Source organism: Dipteris shenzhenensis, chromosome 32 (assembly GCF_047967505.1).
Source record: "Dipteris shenzhenensis isolate YYH24624 ecotype China chromosome 32, Dip_SZ_1.0, whole genome shotgun sequence".
In the NCBI taxonomy this organism is placed as follows: Eukaryota; Viridiplantae; Streptophyta; class Polypodiopsida; order Gleicheniales; family Dipteridaceae; genus Dipteris; species Dipteris shenzhenensis.
This window is the reverse complement of record NC_141627.1, coordinates 25,276,268-25,298,010: the sequence shown is the minus strand read 5'-3', so window position 1 is coordinate 25,298,010 and position 21,743 is coordinate 25,276,268. Positions and strand designations below refer to the sequence as shown.

General features: G+C 44.3%; 1 protein-coding gene across 1 annotated transcript in view; it reads right to left on the bottom strand.

The window, feature by feature from the left end:
• Positions 1–21,743, bottom strand: part of LOC147880509 (uncharacterized) — a 185,428-nt gene that overhangs the window by 105,226 nt on the left and 58,459 nt on the right. Inside the window, exon 6 of the mRNA XM_087371226.1 lies at positions 10,009–10,196. Coding sequence (XP_087227352.1) covers positions 10,009–10,196 — 188 coding nt within the window. The remainder of the gene's footprint in view (positions 1–10,008; positions 10,197–21,743) is intronic.

Sequence of the window (21,743 nt, the reverse complement as noted above, 5' to 3'; positions counted from 1 at the left end):
ACTTGATTGACTCGGGCGATGCGAGGTAGCGGGGGTTGTGGGCCTAGTATGGGTGGAGGCAGCGGAGCTGGCTGAGCACGGTACTGGCTAGAGCTAGCTACAGGGCCACCTTGTGAGAGTTGGGGGTTGGGTGAGGCGGTTAGGGCCACTAGGGGTCGCATTTGATACATGGGTTGGGGAAGGGACCTCGAAAAGCGACATTGGGAGGTATCATGGTTTCCCCACCTATGGCAATGTGCACAGTAGAGTGCTGGCCTTGCCCTTAGGCGCGAGCACTCATTGGAAGGATGGTTGCCATTGCATACCCCACACCAGACATTGTCTCGTCGTGGAAACAAGTGGGGGTTGCTTGGCACTTCTTTCGAGGTTCTTGCTCTCCATTGTTGACCTAGTTGCTCCAACAAATTGGAGGCTAGCTCACTCACATCCAAGCTCTTAGGCTCGTTAGCCTCCTTGCTTGACTCTACACTCGAGGACCTAACAAATGGGGCTACTTTGGAGGGGGCCAAGGCCTTGTCCGAATCTACTTTGTCCATCATATTGTCACATATACGGATGGCCACTTTACAACATAGATCAAAGGAGGTGCGATTCATCACCATGAGATGGTCATGCAGCTTTAAGTCTGCTAACCCGATAAGGAAGCGTGGCAACAGTCATTCGTTGCTCATTCGCTCATAGGGTTCACAGCGGGCATTGAGGTGCTTAATCCTTGCAATGTAATTCCTAAGGGATTCTTTGTCATTTTGTTTCACCCCATATAGCTGGTCGATCGGGCTCCATTTATGACCGCTGGGAGTAAATCCCACAATGAAAGCCTTTCTCAAGGTCTCCCAGTTGATCTTTTCCTCTGGGGTGAGAGCTCTATACCATTGAACTGCCTTGCCGTCCAGGCTAAGGCCGAATGCATTGGCCATTTCAAGGTCGCCTGCTGCACCAAAAGCTTAACATCTCTTCTAAACCTTAGCCTCTCCATGAGCTGCTCTTCTTCAAAAAATTCAAGCTTGGAGCTTCTACCATTGGTGAAGCTGCTGGTCTTGGAGCTCTTCATCGTGAAAACTTCACTCTAGACCCCTTTTTCAGTAAGTTTGTGGCCTCTCAACTAGCCGCCACACTGTTTTGGACGATTTAGGATTTGGTTGAGGTTATTTTTCAGCTGCCGCCTTTATCTCTCCAGTCGCCCACCTCTATTGCTACTGGACAAAACTCTGAACAGCAAATCCAGTGCTGAAATCTGAGAAAAACAGTCAAATTTGTGTTTTTTAAACCTAAAACGAAATTTCAAGTTGGATACTCAGTATTTTTTGGGACTTTCATGATCAGAGGGCTCTTGAGTGTTGCTAGGATGCTTTCCTACAACAAATTTTGAAACGCCCTAAATTTTCTAAAACCCTAATTTTTGTCGAAAACCCTAATTTCCAGAATTTAGAGTTTTTTTGACTTTTGCAGTCCTTTGGCATAATTGAAGCCTCTGACATGTAAAATTTTTGGGGATTTCCTAGAATTGATGTTACTATTTGGTACATTCATTTGGGCATTTTGCCTCCTTCACATCGCGACATTTTGAGAGTCATCATGTGATTGGTCCTTGTAGCTGCTCACATGGTCGACATCGAGATATCATTCGGGGCATTCTCGCCATATTCTTCACCGACATACTTCTTCAGATCGGGATGTGCACTCTTATGTGCAGCAGCTACTTGGGATCATTCATGGGTTCTTTGCCCTTACTATGCATAAAATGAATGAAATATATTTTTATTTTCTATGATTGGGATCAATAAAGGTTCTCTACCTTGAGTGGTCCCTCTAAAATAAATGTTTGAGGTATCAATAAAGGTTCTCAGCCTTGGATAGTCCTCCTAAAATGATGTATTGATTTTAAATTTGTCATGTGTGGCTCCATGTCCCTCATTAGTCCCTGGAGCCAAGAGAGGGATGTACTGTGGGATCCATGTATTGGATTTGATAGGTCTATTTATCAGGCCTGGCATGTGAGTTCCAGGATGTTGGTCCATTGGTCTCCTAGACCTTTGGGTTGGTCATGCATCCATGCATGACGAGTCTCTGCCCCATGCTAGGTGAGCCTCTAAGTCTATACCATGCTCACTAGCCTCTGAGTTAGCATGGGAGCCATGTCTAGTTCTAGACCGTCATTGCACAGTTCGATGACTGTCATTGCATGTTCTGTTCTTGGTTCCATTCCAGTAACCACTCACCTTTCCTTCATGGGGGGTTGCTAGGAAATGAAGTCAAGTTGAGTCAGTTTTAGTTTGTTCTAGTGAGTCCTAGTGCGAGTTTTAGTCTAGTGTGTCCTATGGATGCCACGTGTCACATTGGGAGTTATCCCATATGCATTGGTACTCATATGTGTGTGTGTGCTCTATATAAGAGCTGTACTTGTCACTTGTCATATCAATCAAGTATCAAGCCTACAAGCTCTTTGGTCTACATGTGAGTACTTTCATTTTGTTCATTGCTCTTGCTATTTCATCTCCATTTTATTATGTCTCTCTTTGAGTATCATTATCTCTCTCCCTAGCCTACCCTCTCTCTCTCTCCCTCTCCACCATGCACCTTCACTATAGGGGTCTAGCAACAATCAATCACACATTCCGTCTATGAGTATTGAAACTTGCACGCTCGGAAGCTTGCGGTATCCTGGAAGCAGCAGTGAGAGCAACTTCCTGAAGACTCTTCGACCATTGAATGTTTCTTGAGCAGCCTAGTAGTCGTCAACATAAAGATCTTTCCACATGCTACTGCTATGTGAAGAAATTCTTCCAACGCTCGTTGCCTAACAAGGATTTGCACTAGATGTCAAGACCGATGATATTGAGGCCATCCTCATGTAAGGGCAACATGATAGTGCTCAAGGAAACTCTAGCCCTTGTGTCGATGTTTTTAGTTAGATTTGGACAAAAGAAAGTTCTGTACCAACCTTCTGAACCAATATGTACAATGACATGAAAAGCACCAGTAGGAGATTATGTACCAAGCAAAGGCTAACAAAACTTGGTTCACCACAAAAATTGCTCTTTGGAGCTAGGTCTAAAGTGGTGGAACTCCAACAAAGTAGAATTCTCTTGATGTTCTCCAAGGCTAGAGCTGTTGGAATATGAAATCAAAGTGAGTGTATTTGTGTGTCCTAGGTCCCTAGGACTTATTTTATAGTCTAGTGAGTCCTAGGCAGTGCCACGTGTCATATGGGAGATTATCCCATATGCATTGTGACTTTCTAGAGTCTAGTGTCACAATATATATGTGTTGTACTTGTGGATGCGTCAATTTTACGAGCAAAAACCTATGAGCAGGTTTATCTGAGCGTGTTTTTCAAGAGATTTTTAAAAATGTTTTTCTTTAGGAAACATGGTTTTTACACTTTTGTTTTCACTAGAACTAGATCCCTTTATCATAAAAATATACAGACTAGTCACTCATTCATTTTTACACAACATAATTTTCTTATTTAGAGACATCCCTTTGTACCCCTGTTATTACCTTAAAAAAGTGTTGATTCCTTTAAGAAACATTCCTCATAATCACTCTCAATGTAATAATACTATGCATATATAATTACTTATTAACACATTTATATCATATGGCAATATCTTTTTAGTGTTTTTATAGCATATTTATGGACATGTTTCTAAAGAAGTTTAAATTACTATAAATAAGTATTAACTTGGGCTTATATATCACTCTCATAAAATACATGTAATATTTAATACTATATATGAAAGATTTTCCAAAATATAACTCCATAGATGTGCTCAAATGGGGTGTTCCGATCAATTTGAGTGGTTGAATGACTATATTTGGACATTGGATATGAAAGTTATGTCACTTTTAAAAGTGCTGTCCAAGGTAGTTTCGCCAGCGAAACTACCTTGGGAGACTTGCTTCAAAGGGGTTTCGCTGGCGAAACTACTTGGATGGCTTGCTTCAATGAGTTTTCTTTGAAGAAACTCTTTCATGAAGATAGGTTGAGAGAGGGTTTTCAATGTCACCCCCTATTAAGTAAAAGTTGTAAGAAGGATCATAAGGGAATTTTCATAGAGAAGTCTACTCTACATGTGGGTTTCTTCAGAAGCCATCCCATTATGCTCTCACCATTCCTACAGATTCACCTAAAGATTTTTGTATGAAATAGGCATTACTATAATACTTTGCATATTTCTAAGTGAAACTATGTTTTCTTCTGATCGATTTTTGCCATATTTATGCATAGTTGGAAGCTTTTTTTTTCCTTCGCTCGGATGCTCGGAAGATTTCGCTCAGAAAATGCTCGTCCCCTTGTACTTGTCTAGTCTTGGTTATCATTGCTTTGCACTTGTCTCTTCATTTCTAGCTTTTCCATTTCCTTTCCATTCCGTTCCTGTGCCTTCATGTGGTATCAGAGCTAGCTTTCCTCAAGGAATGAGGGGGACTTGAAGGTCACCTCAGACCTATGGAGAGGCTAGCTTCTCCACTCCCTCTCCTCGTGAGCTCCTCTTGTAGCTACTCGTGATTTCCTCTTCTCCTTAGCCTCTCCTTGAGGTGATGATATTCATCAACATGGAGCTGCACACCTACCTTCCATAGCTGTGTATGAAGGGGAGTGAAAGCAAAGGGGAAGCACTCGTCATGGAGAAAGCGTCCTGCCCATCCATCGATGCCACACCTGCACCATAAATTTCAGTCTCCTCCCTGCTGCAGTTCGCCGCCTATTCCTGCCTGATTCTTCACCATTTGGCATCTCTCTTTTCCCAGTTAGGAGTCCCTAATTGAGGCGTACAATTTCCAGCTGTACTCTATGTGATATTCCGCCACGATTGGCCCTGATTGGCATCGCCTATGTCCAGCCAGAATGTGAGAAGGTTTCCAGCAATATTTTGCCTATCTTTGAGGATCTACTTCCACGCAGAAATCTCCTAAGCTTGGTCTAGTTGTTCAGCACCACAAGCAGCTGCCACTTCTAGAGGAGACGCCGCTATCCTTGGTGGAGGTTTGTCTCAGTTTTTAAAAGCTTGACCCACTGGCTGACATTCAGTCCTCAACAATATGACCTCCATGGTTTCTGCAACAACTTGATTCATCCTCGCTATCTTGTGCCCACAATTTGCGTCACAATTTGCTTGGAGGAGGATTATTTTCGAGGTTGTCATCCCTATTTGCTGCACACACTCTCCTGGATATTTTGTGATCGATTACTTTAGGACAGAAATTTGATGAGTTAGCTCCCTAAAATTTCGGGGCTTTTTTGTTTCTTGTCTTCCCTTGGCATACTTGAAGCCTCTACTATGTAAATCTTTTGGGGATTCGCAAAATCCATGTAAAATCATCATTTATTTGTATCTTGTATTTGGGGATTTTGCTACCTTAAAGCAAAATTAACCCCCATTAGGGCTTCTTTCCGACGTCTCGTGATTCTCCGACCGGCATTTTGAGAGTCACTATGTGAGTGCTCCATTTAGCTACCCCATGGACTTCACTGACACATCTTTTGGGGCATCCCTTCCTAGCACTTCATCGACATCGTCATCGTCTCGCAGGGATGTGCACACATGTGTAGTGGCTACTTGGAGGACATCTCTTATCATAAGAGATCTATTTTTTGTTACTGCATGCTTGATGTTATTTTGGGGTCCTCTACCCTGGGTAGTCCCCCTAAAATAATATGTATTGAGTATTTTGTTTTCATTGAGTCTCTAAAGTACTCAGCCTTGGATAGTTATCCTAAACTGATGTTATTTCTTTTATGAGTGGTGTGTGACTTCATCCCGGTTTCCCGATATGAAGCCAGGGGGGGCTGTATTGGGGAACCATGTATTGGTCTTGATGGATAGATGTTTTGAGTTATCAGGCCTCCTGGCCGAGTTCCAAAATGCTGGTGCATTTCCCAAACCGATTTGTTGGGTCAAGTAGCCATGCTTCACTCTAAGCCTCTATGCTACTTGGGATGCACAGATGCGTAGACTCCATCATGTTGTAGATGACCATGTTTTGCTCTTGGTTCCATTGACTCCATCACTACCATGTTCAGCTCTTGGTTCCATTTCAGAACCCATACTCCCTCACTTTTCCTTCATGGTGGGATGTTGGAATATGAAGTCAAAGTGAGTGTATTTGTGTGTCCTAGGTCCCTAGGACTTATTTTATAGTCGTGTGAGTCCTAAGCCAGTGCCGAGTCTAGTGTCACACTATATATGTGTTGTACTTGTCTAGTCTTGACATATCAGCCAACATCAAGCTATCTATTCATGTGAGTACTTTGGTTATCATTGCTTTGCACTTGTATCTTCATTTCCAGCTTTTCCATTTCCTTTCAATTCCGTTCCTGTGCCTTCAAGAGCAAACTGCTAGAAGGATAGATATCTACTCCTACCCAAAAACCAACGTGTCAATTCTTGTTGCTAGAAAAAACTCCTCCAATGCTGCTCTGAAGCAACAATGGGAGGCGTCAAGGAACACAGTTGTGTCGTTCACAAGACCGCTGACGAAAGTTCTTTGTCATTATGTATGGAAACACCAAGGGCTATAAGATGTGCTTGCGAATAGAAAAAATGACTCATCGCCTCAGCCACAAAGAGACCAAGCAGGCAGCCCTAGCGGACGGATCTAGGAATCTCAAAGTTGTCCCCTCTACCCCTCTATGTGAGAACTTGGCTCTAAACTAAGTGATGAAGAGACTCCCAAGATCAACTGCTCAAAGAAACCCATGCAATGTAGGGTTTCCTCCAAGAAACTCCAATTCAGTCTATCATATGTCTTCTAAAAGTCAAGCAAATGAATAGCCAAGGGGCTGGTAGCTTTCCTTGGACCATTCAATTGCTTGCCAAATTGAGAAGACATTGTCAAAGATGCTTTTGTCTTGTACGAAGTTGACCTGAGAGTCACGAATGAGGACAGTTAGGAGTGGTTGGAGTCTCAGTCTTCGAACCTCCGCCAAGATTTCGTGGTGCCAAGGAGGGTGATCCTTCCCTAGGAGATGAGGACCTTGTCTCTCCCTTTGGGGATGATATGAATAAGCCCCTATGAGAGATAGGGAGGGAGACATGTTACAGCTGTCCCAAATCTCCTAAAATGCTGAAGTGATGGTTTTCCCAATGGAGTTTCAATGAAAAAAGAAGGGTGAGATGCCAATCATCCCCTATGCAATTACCTCTCGGCAACACAGCAAGAAATGGCAATTGAAACTCGTGTTGTGAAATGGACATCCAACTGGATCCTCATATCTGTTGTGACCAGACATGGCATGTACTCCCAAATACTCTTAAACTCTAAGCTAGTTAGGCTCTAGCCTTGTTAGAAAAGAGAGAGAAGTAGAAATCCGTAGCAATCTGCCTGACTACCAAGGGATCTACCTAGAAGACTCTATGAGAATCTAGAACCTGCTGGATGCCCTCTCTTCCATGTCTTTGGCCCATGATGAAGAAGAACTGCTTAATGCATCTTCCCCCGGTCTAGGTCCAAAAGGCCTCCCTAGTGTGATAATGATACGTTGTTCTCTAGTCAAGAAGGTGCTGCTCCCAGCATCGGCCATAAGCCTCTTAGGATTTGATGGGTACTTCTCCTCCTCTCTCTGAAGAGTAGATAGATTGCGCTACCTTATTGAACCCTCCTAGAGAAGAACCATCTGCCTCCTCCTTCACATTGCCTAGTGATAGAGATCGCTAGTTGAGACGAAGAGCTCCGGTGAGGCCTAAAGAGCCATTTTTGGTAGAGAACCCCTAGCTGCTCCAAATATCCACAATCTTCTTAGAAAAATTCTCATCCGAGTACATAGAATCCGGTATCATGTCCCTCGCAAATGAAGCTTTCTGTACCACATTTCCTAATAAGAATAATGGGAAGTTGGTCGAAATAGTAGTGTCTGCTGAGATGAAAGTGCAGCTTCTTGTATCTATGCCCAGTTGTCAACGTAGAAACGGTCAATCCTAACATGAAGCGTTCCCTTGAGGCTCCGTTGATCTAGAACTTGATCTCAAACTAGCTATCTCTGCCCTATTTGTCAATAGGCTTCTCTAATGATGACGGAGCAACTAATATCTGGCACTCTAGAGGACATGCTATCCTTACACTTGAGTCGTGAGATAAATGGATCAAGCTTCTTCAACAATCTTACAAGTTGAAAGGGACCAAGATATGGATAGCTGAGGAACTTACACGAGCTCAATTGAAGAATAAGGCAATGGAATTAGCTAAAGTCAGGGCTGCTAGGAAGGATGGAAAATGGGCAATTTGCTGTGAAGGCATAGCACTACTCAAACCAAAAGACTCTCAGTCTTAAACTGATGTATGGCTGATTCCTCTTTCAGACTATTATGTAGGTACTTTAAATAACTGGGGTTGCTTTTGCACTCCCTGGGAGCTGCCATGCGCCCTCCCTAAAGCAGATGTACTACATGGTTTTTTGCTGTCCCATAGACCTGTTGGTCTCTCATGGACATTCATAGACTTTCTTTCTTTCTTTCTACCATGTTAAAGTCCCCCCCTACTATCCAAGAGTTACCCTGTGGCAGCCAACTAGAAAATCTCCCTCCAAAAGGCAATTCCCATCCCTCCTCACACTGGGTGCATAGAGGTGGAGCACCCAAATCTGAAATCTCCAAAGGGAAAGTATAATCCACTCACATTAGAACATCATGCGCAACAATGGCATGCAAAAGGAGTCAGAGCAAAGAAATCATACACAGTGCAAAAATGACGTAAACAGTAAGGATGCCTACTAGTTGAGGATGGCTAAGGCCCTTCAGGACGCACTCAAGAAGGTCCTTGGATTTGGACAGTATCTCTCTTTTTTCCACAGCAGCGGAGGAAGGGTTCACAGCATACAAAGAAGTATTTATATTAGATACAAGGATGACTTGAAGGAAGAGGTTGATGTTCTAAAAGAACACAGAGAAGATCAATCATTCAGCAAGGTCCTTGAAGAATTGTGAAATGGATATGAAAACTTGGAAGGACATCGGAATGCAAGTATCTTGGACACGAATGCTTTAGATACTCTATGAGAAGATGATGTGGCACTTAAGATATGCATAGAAGAACTGAAGAGCAACCAAGGGGATGCTTTTGAGGACACAAAGAAGGTAGAGGCTAAGATTCAAGCCACCATGGGAACACATGCCAAGGAAGCTGAATCTTGGTCCAAAGTATTCAGTAATCAAAAGGCACAAATGATCATCCAGGAGACCTTCAAGAACAATAGCCACGGGTGATCCTGAGCTCCCTGCTTCCTTGCTTCCCCCTCCCTCCTCTCCTTCCAGCCCTTAGCCCACCCCTGGCCTCTCTGTGCCATCCCTCCCTCGACTCCTTGCTCGACCCTTGATCTGCAAAATGACTTCAGCTGATCCTATTCCACCCCAACGGCCAGAGAATCATTTCTTTTTCAGAATACAAGCTTAGGGTCCTAAGGAGGACATCATTGTGGAGCATGGACAGACCTTGATAGGAAAATTCTTCAGCTTTCATCTCTTGAGAAGCTACATTCGCGATTGGAACCTCACAGTACTTTCTTCGGACCAGGTATCCCATCTCAACATCAGGTTACTTCATAGGGGTTTCTCCCAGCTAGATTTTGACTTCCCAGAGGTTTCCACTGTAGTGCTCCCATTTTTAACAAGAAACTACTGATTTCCCTAGGGATCAGCATCCATGGTCTCTAGTCACATTAGTCTTCTTCTTCCTGGTGGTTGTCTTTCAATTGTTTTCCACTCTGCTGCTACATAGGCTGCTATCACCATGGGGTCTATAGTTGTGCAGCCATGGTTTTGATATGCCATTATGTTCCTTTTTCTCTTCCGAAATTATACAGCCATGGGAGGATTGCTAGCTAATTTTCTCACACTTATCAATAAGGACCTTTTATGACCCCCCAAAAAAGAAAAGAACTCAAATCTGCTCTATATAATTTGAAATAATCCAGTGATACATACGCAGTTCTTTTCTTTTGTATTTCATCACTTATGCCCAGAACAAAACATTGCAAAACTTGTGTAAGATAGCTCAAGTTAAGCCACAGACCTTGACTTTCCTGTAACCCAGTAGCACTTCGTTTGTGGTATGTAAGCAATGGATGTGACACAATCAAGAATGTTGTTAAAAGTATCCAAGCAATGTCCTTCATGGCTCCATAATTTCAAAGACCCATCATACGAGCCAGTTACTAAAGACTTTCCATCTTTGTCATAAGCTGCAGCACTGATTGCCCCCTAGAACTCATGGCAAAGTATTAGGATAATGAACAATGTTATCAACTTATAAAATCCTCCGCCCCAAAACAAACAAAACAAAAGACGACACCACTTGGAATACTCACTGCCAAAGTTTCAGCAGATATAAGGGCTGCGAATGAATTTATTAACTGAGAGCAGAAGATATTGTCCCAAACGACAATATGGCCTCTTTCTCTAAAAATATCAACAAAATTCAGCGACTCAACTTTTGTTACTTGTATTTTTGCAAACAAAACACAATCTTCCTGGCACTCACACAGAGCAGTTTTGATCTGTGAAACTGGGCCTGCTACCGCTACTAAATATTGCAAGAATGGGGTTATAGCTTGATGACAAACATTGCATTAGGCACAAGAACAAAAGCAGCACACAAGGTACATAAAGCCGATCACTAAACACACTGAGGAACATAAAGCAAACAGTAATTTTGTTGAGAAAGACTACTTCATAATTATTTTGTAATTGGATTTTCCCATTGAATATTAATTTTATAGCCACAGCCCAACACACCATCCGAATTTGGACCTCATAAAATTCAAACGACCAGGTTGGTCTGTGAAACTGGACCCGTTATGGCAGCAAATACTCAAAGACTACTTAAGGAAATGTTGAGTTTGCAACCATTGATGGAGCTATTTGGATTAGAGAAATTGAATTAAACATGCTCAAGAATAGGACCATCTTTGTGAAGATTGTAAAAATTTCCAGCTCAAAATAACAAGAGAGATGATGTGAGCTGAGAAATACCTGTTAATTTAATAGGGAGCTTGTAAGAGAGCTACTACGTTTGAATTTTATGCCTTGTGTTCAAGAGCAAGAAGTTAGCGTCAAACATATTTAAAGAGTGTTTATTGCAAGCATTTCAAAAATATGCCTTGATTTCCAGAGAAATAGAACACGCTGCTGCATATAGTTACCAGATGTCCCTTAATCCATGTCACTGAACTAGCATGATGAGGTCAAGGCTAACTGGACTAAGAATTTGTTTTTTAATTATTTTTCAACCTAGTACCTACTTAAGGCATGTTCTAAAGTACTTAAATATGGCATACGACGGGCTGTATAAGCAGAGCACAACTCAAGAGTCAAGGACAGCAACATCATACCTAGGACTGGCCAATTGCCTTAGGGTAAATATAGCTTCCAATGGGCTATATAAGGAGAGTACCAGTGGAAGTCAAGGACATCATTATAAGGGCCTTCAACTCCTAGGACCAGCCCTATCGTCATGGAGAGAAGTTCAAAGAAGGGCACCAAGCAAAAGCAAAACAGCTTTAGAGAACAAGATGAAAGCATTCATTCCCTCCATTCAGGTGCCTATGCTGCGCTTGCTTGCTGCTCCAGATCGGCCACAGTCCCAGTTCTTTTCCAAGCTCTATGCAAGGTCTGTACCCTCCCGTACAACCTCTGTACATGCTGATGTCATCTCCAACCTGCTCCAGCCAGCCAAACCTCCGTGGATCTGCTCCGACCTGCTCTTGCCTTGTGCTGCCCACATGGCAGCTCATGTGCTGCCCATGTGGCAGCCCGTGCTATCTTTTCTCTCTAGTCCACCCCCCCGGTGCTGTCCTCATGTGGGGGGGATCACAAGTGGAGAAGTGACCAGCCCTATTCCAATACCCCCTCTCACCGACCCACAATGGTCCAATCCCAATCCGTCAATGAAGATGCTCCAGGAGCTCCCGTGTCGTAGCCCTCTAGAACAATTTGGCATTGTCATATTCTTTCTCTCGATTTTCAACCAATGGCTCCTGTTCCGCCAGGTCCGCCGGTTCCGCTTTCGCACACTAGTCTGGTACGCAGGTCCATCTTTGAGCAACACTTGATGGCACCACCACCTTCAGTCATGAACCCGCCTCTGAACTTGAGCTCTCCGAGTACCAGTAGCCTCCAGACGGACCTCTCATCGTAGGTGAAGAGCTTGAAGTCCTCCAGGCACCAAGCTCTCAGGGTCTGTTTCAACTCGTCCTCCGTCTGGCTAGATCTGCAACCAAAGAACATACCCGAGACATCATATCCCAAGTAAAAATCCAGCCAACTTTTGCTAGCCCCCAAACTGAGTCGGGCTCAGCCTATTTGCTGGCCCTTGCACCCATATCCTACCACGTGGCATTGTGCCACTGGACAGCCTCCATCTGAGGCCTATTGGAGGCCCTAGGTCTGCTCCATTCAGCCACCTATGCTGCGCCTGATTGCTGCTCCAGCAGTCCCAGTTCTTTTCCAAGCTCTATGCAAGGTCTGTACTTCCCATACAGCCTTTGCACATGTTGATGTCATCTCCTACCTGGCGCAGTCAACCAAACCTCCATGGATCTGCTCCGACCTGCTCTTGCCTTGTGTTGCCCACATGACAGCCCATGTGCTGCTCATGTGGCAGCCCCATGCTAATCTTTTCTCTTTGGTCCACTCCCCTGATGCACTCCTCATATGGGGGCTCACAAGTGCAGAGGTGACCGGTCCTATTCCAACAATCATTGCTTGGTACATTTGGGTTGCCAGCTTCAGTTTGGTGATGGGAGGCCATCATGTTCCCCGATAGCCACCTTGGTAGACATATTGCACGACATCATCTACACTCTATGCGCCATGTGGGAGTGCGGGACTTCAAGATCAAGGGTGACCGCCACTTCTGCAAGGCTTGGCATTTCTTATGATTTTGTTGATTGAGGGATTTGTTGGACATATAGACCTCCATCTTGGTCATTAGCCCCTATTCCAAAGATTCCCTAGGTAGCTCTTGAAACTTGCTGGTTTTTCTGATAGTAAGTTGTTTCTCTTTCCCCCTTGATCAACGCCGCTTATTGGATTGTTGATTTATTTGAATGGTTTTTCAAGCATTAATGAAATTGTTTTTCTCTAGGGAAAAAAATTTGGATGGTAAAGACTATGTAAATTCAGGCAAACTCCTTTCTAATCACACTTTTTTGTCTCCTTGGGCACTAGGGGAGGACCTTGCATTTCACTTTTAGATTCATTTCTTGCCCTTCAAGTTGGACATGGCATCATCATACCCTCTAGATCACAGTGGTTTTACTTCATATTGGTGGGCATAAGGTTGTCTGCCCCCCATAATAGAGGGGAAAATGACATTTTGTGAAGGTAACTGCTTTCATCGGCCCCAATTGCATATTCATGGATTATTGGAGGTGACTTCAACGTGGTGAAGTTTTCTTCGGAGAAAAAAGGGAGGAAAGGAAGGTGGCATTCACTCTCTTCAAAGAGAAGCTTGGGATGCTTTTCTTTTCCATTTCAGTGGGCAAAGATGCTTGGACAGATGATGCTTTTCACTCAGCCTTACTCGGTCCTATTCTCGTGGTCAAATAGGAGACATTAGGTTCCCATCTATGAATGGATTCATAGATTTTATGTTGATGATTGGGCATTAGTTCTCTTTGCATTTCTCCAAGCATTTTCACCTCTAATCACTTTACGATTTTTTGATGATTTCTGAGCCTCGCTTGAGAGCCCGTTTTGCCAATATCAGGATCCGGATTTTGTATGCAAAGGAGGGCCTTACAAAGGCAATGTTACTTATGACTCAATTGCTAGTCGTAAAAGCTAGTAGTTTTTACGACTCTATTGCTAGTCAAGAGACATGATATTTTCAGATGGGGTTTCGGCCTTCAACAATAGTTAGCAGCCTTACAAAGGGAGGAGCAGAAGAAGCATGCCGATGCTTGGTTCAGGAGCGTCTAGCTACAACAAGGGCTCGTCAATAGGTTCTTTTAGATCAAAAAGCGGAGTATGCCTTTACTCCATGGGAGTCCATTTGGATTTAGGTGGGAGGGTGTTATGCTCAAGTCGAGGTAACATCACCTCGGAAGGGTCAGTAGACATTTTCTTTTAGAGGGCCGATTTATTGTATTTTGTTGTGTTTCAAGTAAACGGTTAAGGGAATCAATGTCAAGGTCCTGGTGACGGTGACATGGTGCATACTAGTTGAATCTAAGGTCGAGGACCCAGGTGCACCTAAATGTGTAAATTGCCAAGCAGCAAATGGAATTAATGTTTATCCCAAGAGAGGGGTAAAAGGGTGCATGGTAGGGGCTTCCAATTTATAACATGTGGCATCCAGATTTGTCTAGGGAGATGAGGGTGCTGGAAAAGCTTGCACGTGCGAATTTGTAGGTGATTATTCGAGCTGGCTTTACCAAAGGTTGGCTGGGTGGAACAAGAATGTGCCTACGCCGTGATTTGGAAGGAAAATAGGTGTTAGAGGTTTGTCCATTTTAGAGGAAGAGTCAATAAAAACTTCTTCTCTACTTTCAGCCCAAGACATGGTAGAGGGTGTTTCTCAGCTACTTGACTCTGACGTGTTTTACAACTAGATCTTGATTCTGACTTATGTATTGCCTATGATTTTCACGCCTCTTTTTGCAGATTTTGACACGCTGTGTGGATAAAAATGTAAAAATGTTTTTCACTTGTTGCATGCTGATGGGTAGGTGCATAGCTATGTACATAGCTCATGGGTGGTGGCTTGGAGTTATGGACACCCTCATAAAGTACTCTTCACTGATGTATATATTTTCTTGAGATGGTAGATACTTCTACGGGGACTTTTAGGAAATGATGAAGTGCAGTGTAGGTGCACCAGACAATCCAAAGCATGGTATCCAGAGTGTGACGGTGTTGATTGTGGTTGTCTTGTAAATCTATTGAGTCGGGATTGTGTTCATCATATGTGGATGGTCCGTGGGCAATTAGATGCTAAGTGCTTGTGGCATGCATTGGTGTGCCTAAGGTTGGAATGTGGGTAGAGGCCTTGGACTAAGATTTGTGGGAATCCTTGGGAGTGGTAAAAAGGCAGCATGAGGTGGCTAATCAAGGTGACGTGGTTATAATCAAGAAAGGTATGCATGCAACGTGGCTACGTGATGGATGAAGGAGAGTTTTCTAGATGGTGAGCTAGAGCTATGTGGAGAGGCAGCTTGCAGGAGGATGCGAGGAGGAGATCGTGGGCTGGAGCGTAGGGAGGACGTGAGCTCGTGGTGGAAGGATGGGCAGTGATGGAGAGCTGAGTTGGGAGGGGATCAATGAGAGCTTGGTTGGAAGAACGATGCAAAGGGAAAGCGTGTGAGCTTCTCATAAAGGAGGCATGGCTTCTGGTAGGAGATGGTGTAGGCAATGGGGGGGTTTGAGCATGGCGGAGGAGAGCTCCATGAGCAAGGGAGAGGGGGAGGACGTGAGCTCATGGGGGGGAGAGAATGTGGAGGGATTCTGGGCTGGCAGGGAGCATCACTACTACACAAGTTGGAGGACCTTGGAAGAGATGGGAGCTTCGTGAGCTCTAAGAACAAGGGAGATCGGCTGTGTTGGTGGGAGCTTCAGAATTTGTCCGCGGGAGCTAGACGGGGCAATTGCTTGAAGGTTCAAAAGGCTTGGGAGCGACAGGGAGTTCTGGAATCCGGTGGGGTGTGGCTAGACATGGCGTGGTGTCTCTACTATGCAGGCCAGGGAATTGGAAGACCTTGGCTATGAGTGTGTGCACGGGAGTTGTAGGAGAGAAGCTACGTAAAGGCAGCTACCATTGCATGAAGTAGAAGGGTGACGGGAGCTCGGATGCTCTGAGAGCAAGAAAATAACAGAAGGCAGGGTCAAGAGCTACTGTGGAGACCTTGGTTGTGGGAGCTTGGAGAAGTTGTGAAGGACTATCATAGCGTGAAGAGGGATGGCAAGCTATGATACGGAAGCTTAACACACCTCAAACTTCCATGAATCCCTCTAGGAGCTTGTGGGTGGTAGATAGTATTGCCAATAGGTTGTTGGCAATTCAGTGGATAAATGTGAAGGCAGGAAAGAAGATGAAATACTGGTTGTGATGAACTCAAAGGATAGCAAGCTATTGTAGGAGAGCTTGGTTCACTTCAGACTCAAAGAATTTTGATGAGAGCTCATGGATAGCAAATAGCTTGTATATGAGATGGGTGAAGGCCTTAAGTGGTTGTGCATAGTGAATAATTGTAGTTGTGGAGTACGCTTGCAGAGATGAATTCATGTTTCATGTGTCTTTTGTGTGTTTTCTGAGTTTGAGCTCAGTCAGTAGGAGAGCTTGTGTTGAGCTGTGTAATCCACTGGATTGTTTAGGTTGTTTGGCTTGGGAGGAAATGTGGCCAGTGTATGAATTGAATGTAAAGGGGTATAGAGACAAGGATGTTGAATGAATGCCTTTTACCTTCTGATAGTGTTGTTCACTTGCTTTAAATGTGGATGAGGGTGGTTGTGAAGGCGGTCTGGGCTCTACTGCTTTTGTCCATCCAACGCTTGTCAGACATAGAGTTTGGCAGGCTATTCCAACATTAGTGAAACCAGATAAGATATTCTTACTTGATGCACCTTTTATGAATCCGGAATTCAGGACTACACTTTTTGCCCTTCATAAGGCAAGTTTCTGGGCTCATATGGATTGACACTGAAACGAACCGTAACAAATCGCTCAGCCTTTTTGTCGATTCACGGATGAGATTCACAGGCGTAGGCATCACGAATATCCTCCCAGCCTATCTCATGGATGACATGTACAAAAGATACGTAATTCAATTTCTTTTCATGCATATCCACAAGCCCTCAGTTCCCTAGATGGTTCCTTCTGCCACATGTCATCATTCTAGACCTTTAGCTTGGTACACCATTTATCCCTCTCTTTGGGCACAATTAAAACATTTGCCCCTTGGCATTATTACACATTTAGGTGCACCTAGGCCTGAGCACTGAGAACCACCTAGTCGATGCCAATACACCCTCACCTAGGACCTTGGCAGTTACTTCCCTTGACCATTTTATTTACGCACATAAAATATTAGAAAAGTCGGTCATCTAAGAGAAAATGCCCACCGATCTTTGTGAGGTCATGCTATCTCAGCTAGAGCATAACATTCCTTCCCTCTTCAAGCATCAGCGTCCTCGATGATGAAATCTAGGAACACTCTCCGTAACCGGTATACGGATTCCCACGTAGCTTCTGATAGAGGTAGACCATGCCATGCAACCAACACCGTGGGTATCTTTCGATTGCGCACTTGCATTGTTCCTCGGTCCAGGATTCTTGTTGGTTTGCGTCTTGCATTATCCTCTATCTGCTGAAACAAAACAACACCTTCGATTAGTGAGTCACCTGTATGCAAAAATTTCTTTAAACGAGAAACATGAAACACTGGGTGCACCTTAGACCCCGGTGGTAATTCTTATTTATAGGCTACCTTGCCTATTCTTTTTAGAATTAACCATGGCCCACAATATCGAGGTGATAGCTTAGCACACTCTCCTACAGTCAAAGACTTAGAGTGCGAAGGAACTCTGAGAAAAACTTTTTCTCCTTTCTTAAATTCTCTAGTGGATCGGTTCTCATCCGCATACACCTTATCTCTATCCATAGCTTGGCGGATGTTAGCTCTCACAAGCACTAACATCTCCTGCATATGAACCACCAAGTTTGCGGCACTAGGCACTTTTGAGGTATTCCAACTATAGTTGAATTCGCAGGCCTATAACCATAGTTCAGCTCAAATGGACTGAACCCTGTAGAGGAATGTTTTCTATCATTGTAGGCAAACTCCAACAATGGCAACCACTTGTCCCATGTATGTTGCCTCAATGACACATATGCTCTAAGCATCTCCTCTAAAATCTGGTTGATTCTTTCTGTCTGACCATCCGTCTCTAGATGATCCCCACTACTCATTCCCAACTCAGTCCTTAGTGTCTCAAATACCGCAGTCCAAAAATGACCGGTAAATTTGACATCTCTGTCTGACACTATGGATCTGGGTAATCCATGCAGACGAAATATATGTCTAATAAACAAATCCGCTACTTGCGGAGCACTAACAGACTCCCTAGTTGGAATGAAGTGAGCCATCTTGGTAAGACGATCAACCATCACAAGGATAAAATCATATCCACCTTGTGTCGTAGGCAGACCTACAATAAAGTCCATGAAAATGCTCTCCCACTTACTTAGTGGTATCTCCAAGGGCTATAAAAGTCCGGGTGGCTTCACCCGCTCGGCCTTACTTACCTGACACGAAAAACACCGTGTCACATATTCATGAATATGCTTTTTCATCTTTGACCAAAAGAAATCTCGCTTCACGAGATCATATGTCTTCTCGACTCCTGGATGTCCCGCACATGGGCTATCATGGCACTGTCGAATGACTCTCTGCCTGAGATCATTCTAATTAGGTACTACTACCTTGCCATTTCTTTTCAGCATACCATCCCTTATGGCATATCTTGCATAAGTTTGGCCTTTTTTGGATGCCAGGTCATGCTTTCCCCCGGGTTTCAATACATCAGCCTTATGCCATAGGCTCTAGACGAACTCGTCCACCTTTTGAGTTTCTCTAATCTCGGTCATTAGAGCACTCTCTAACACCGTGAAACTCATGTTATGCATAAAGCGTGACAACGCATCAGCAACTTTATTATCTTTTTCTCTTCGGTACCGAATCGTCAAATTAAACTCCTGCATGAGTTTTGCCCACCTAGCTTGGCGGCCTCTCAAGTCAGATTGTTTACAAAAATGTTTTAGAGTATCATGATCAACATCCACATAAAACTCTGATCCATACAAATAATGTCGCCATGTTTTCAAAGCATGGACAACAGCATACAACTCTAATTCATGAGTTGGCCAATTTCTTTGAGAGGGAGAAAGCTTCTTGCTTTCAAAGGCTACTGGCCTTCCTCTTGGTGGAGGAGAACTGCTCCTACCGCAATGCCACTTGCATCGGTTTCAAGAACAACGGTTTCTGGGGATCAACTATTTTTAACACCGGTCCTGTGACCACAGCTTGTTTTATGGTGTTAAAACTTTCTTGTTGATTCTCTCCCCATATAAAAGGTACTTTATCTGAGGTCAGATCAGTCAATGGCGATACTATTTCGGAATATCCTTTGATATGCCTTTTATAAAATTAGACAAATCCCAAGAATGATCGCAAACTAAAACAATCAGAGAACTTCTCCGATATCTCTTTAGCCAACTCGGCTATTTTCCCATCTTGGGTAGCCTCAGTGCTAGTCGATGCATCATCAATCGACTCTACCGATGCTATACACAGATATAGAAACTCTTTCGGAGTTTTCCGAATTTCCATGGCTGAAATCAATGGCCCTCGAGGTAAATCCTTCTCACCTCGTAAAACATATTCTACCCCGTTCATCTTGAACTGGTAAATATGCTTTTTCCAATCAATCGCTGGATTTTTCCAAAAATGCCAAGCCATGCCTAGGGCTACATCTGCGTGAGCAAGCCTGGTCAACTCAAAGTCCAGCTTCTCAACATAGTCCTGTATTCGAAGTTCCAATTGGGTAACCCTTTGGTCCCATACTTCAGTTGAACTTCCGTCCGCCATTGACCGTATAAGCATAGTCAGACGGACTAGTTTTCAACTTGAGCCTCTTAATAAGCTTCGAGTTAATTACATTGTGTGTTGACGCTGAGTCGAACAACACAATCACATCATGATTGGCTACTTGCCCTTTCATTTTAATCAACTCGCGCTCATCGAAAACCGTATACCCCATTGCTGCGGGCTTTGAAAGAATGTTATCAGGTGCACCGCTTACTAACTTAGTAACAGACACACTTAACACACCGGTACTAACCTTTGAGAAGGTCCCGCCAATTGCATCTGCATACATTCCGCATTGGGACTCTCCTGCATTTCCGTGTCGCATTCAAATATTATCATATTGGCCATGCGACGGTCTTTGTTTAGTGGACAATCTTTCCACTGATGTCGCTGAAGGCAGCCGAAGCACAATCCTTCTTTTCTAGCTTTTTCTTTTTGCTCCGGGGTCAACGAGGACTTTGATTAAGCCCTGGCTACCATTGGAGTTACTTTCCTTTTCACCCCAACGGTGGTACTTGTCTTTGCTTGTCCCTCAACCGATTTTTGGTTTGGCCACTTGGCTGCGAGACACTTGCGAGAGCAAGCACAAAGCGGAATACATCATGAAATCATGAGGATAAATAAAAACCCCCTCAGAGTGAGGTGGAAAACAACCAAGGCTGAGGCTGAAAGTGCCACCTCAACCCTGTAGTAGTCTCAGAGAAGAAAGGAGAATCCTTCCATTCCCTGAAGAAAGAAGCCCTCCTAGCTGAGGCTGCACGGGAGTCTCCCTGCATACCCGTCCATACGGCCATCAAAGTATATACGGTGTCTGTCCAGATACTAGCCAATGTGTGCGAGGGATGAACCTGAGTACCCTCCAAAGCCTCTGTGCATCTAGCTCTCCAGATATGCCAGGATGCTATGCTCGCTAGAATCTCCCAAGAAGTATCCACAGAGGCATGTACAGCTGTAAAAGGAAGGTGTGGTACCACATCCAACAAACAGGACTCAGTTTGCTGACGTCGAACCGAAATGGCCCGAGAGGAGTCAAATCTCTCATAGAATACCTGAGGCCCTATAAGAGAAACCCAAGCCACTGAGCCCCATGTCATAAAAAATGGGAAGTGGGCAAAGTGACTGAAAATCCTGGCTACCCCCATCCAAATCATCCTCGCCTGTCTGCAATCCCATAAGCAATGCTGAAAAGTCTCCGAAGCAGAGAGGCATCGAGGGCAAGTAGGGTCGGCTCCGAACCTGGATCTCCAAAGGTTCATTGCAATCCCACCATGGATAGCAAGCCAAAAGAAGATAGTGATCTTTCTATTCCTGTGGGATTTCCATAGTCTCCTCCAGAAACACCTCTGCAGATCTGCAGTGATATCAAATGTCTCCCAATGAGGAACTCTGGAAGGTCTCCAACCTCTACTACTGAGCTGATATCTCCTGGCATTACTGACCGTGTAACAAAAGAAGGGGATGCTCTTCTCTCGATGCCCTGCGTCAATCCTCCCACTCTCCGGGGTCCCACTGCAAATACCTGATGGGAACTCCCCCATAGAGCCAGAGCCTCCAAGACCCGGTGGCGGGGGTCTGGGTCTAGGAATCACTCTGAATCTGATCCCTGCACCAAAAGACCTACAACCCTGATAGGCTGAAAAGCAAACTCAAGCAAGATGTCCTCTGTGGACCTGAGCAATCTGCCACCATCCTGGACACTAAAAACTAAAGCATCCTCCTGTGCATCTTGAAAGGCCAAAACCTGAAGCAGAACACCGCCTCTCGTAAAAGTACCTGCCCAAGTGGAGGAAGTGAGTGGCATATCATCTGTGTCCACCCAAACCTCTAGAAGGGCTGCCTCAATCTGTAAGATCCTCCCTGCACTCCCTCTGAGATGTCCTATCAACCTTGCTTTGGTCTCCTCTGGAAGCCTGCGGAAAGCTTTCCAAGACCCCATAGATGATGCAGGTCCCCTCTCCCACCTGGACCACTGCATGTAGAGTGAGGCACCCAATGGTCTGCCATGATCATCTAAAATACTGTCATTCCACATTATGGCTTGCCTATCAATCTCTTCCCGAGAGGAAGGAGGAATCCTCCGAAGAGTGCTTCTGAAACTGGCCCAAGCTTTCAGAATGGCAACCATAAGAGGGGGCGAAGGTGATCTGAGGTGTGTTGTGGTGAA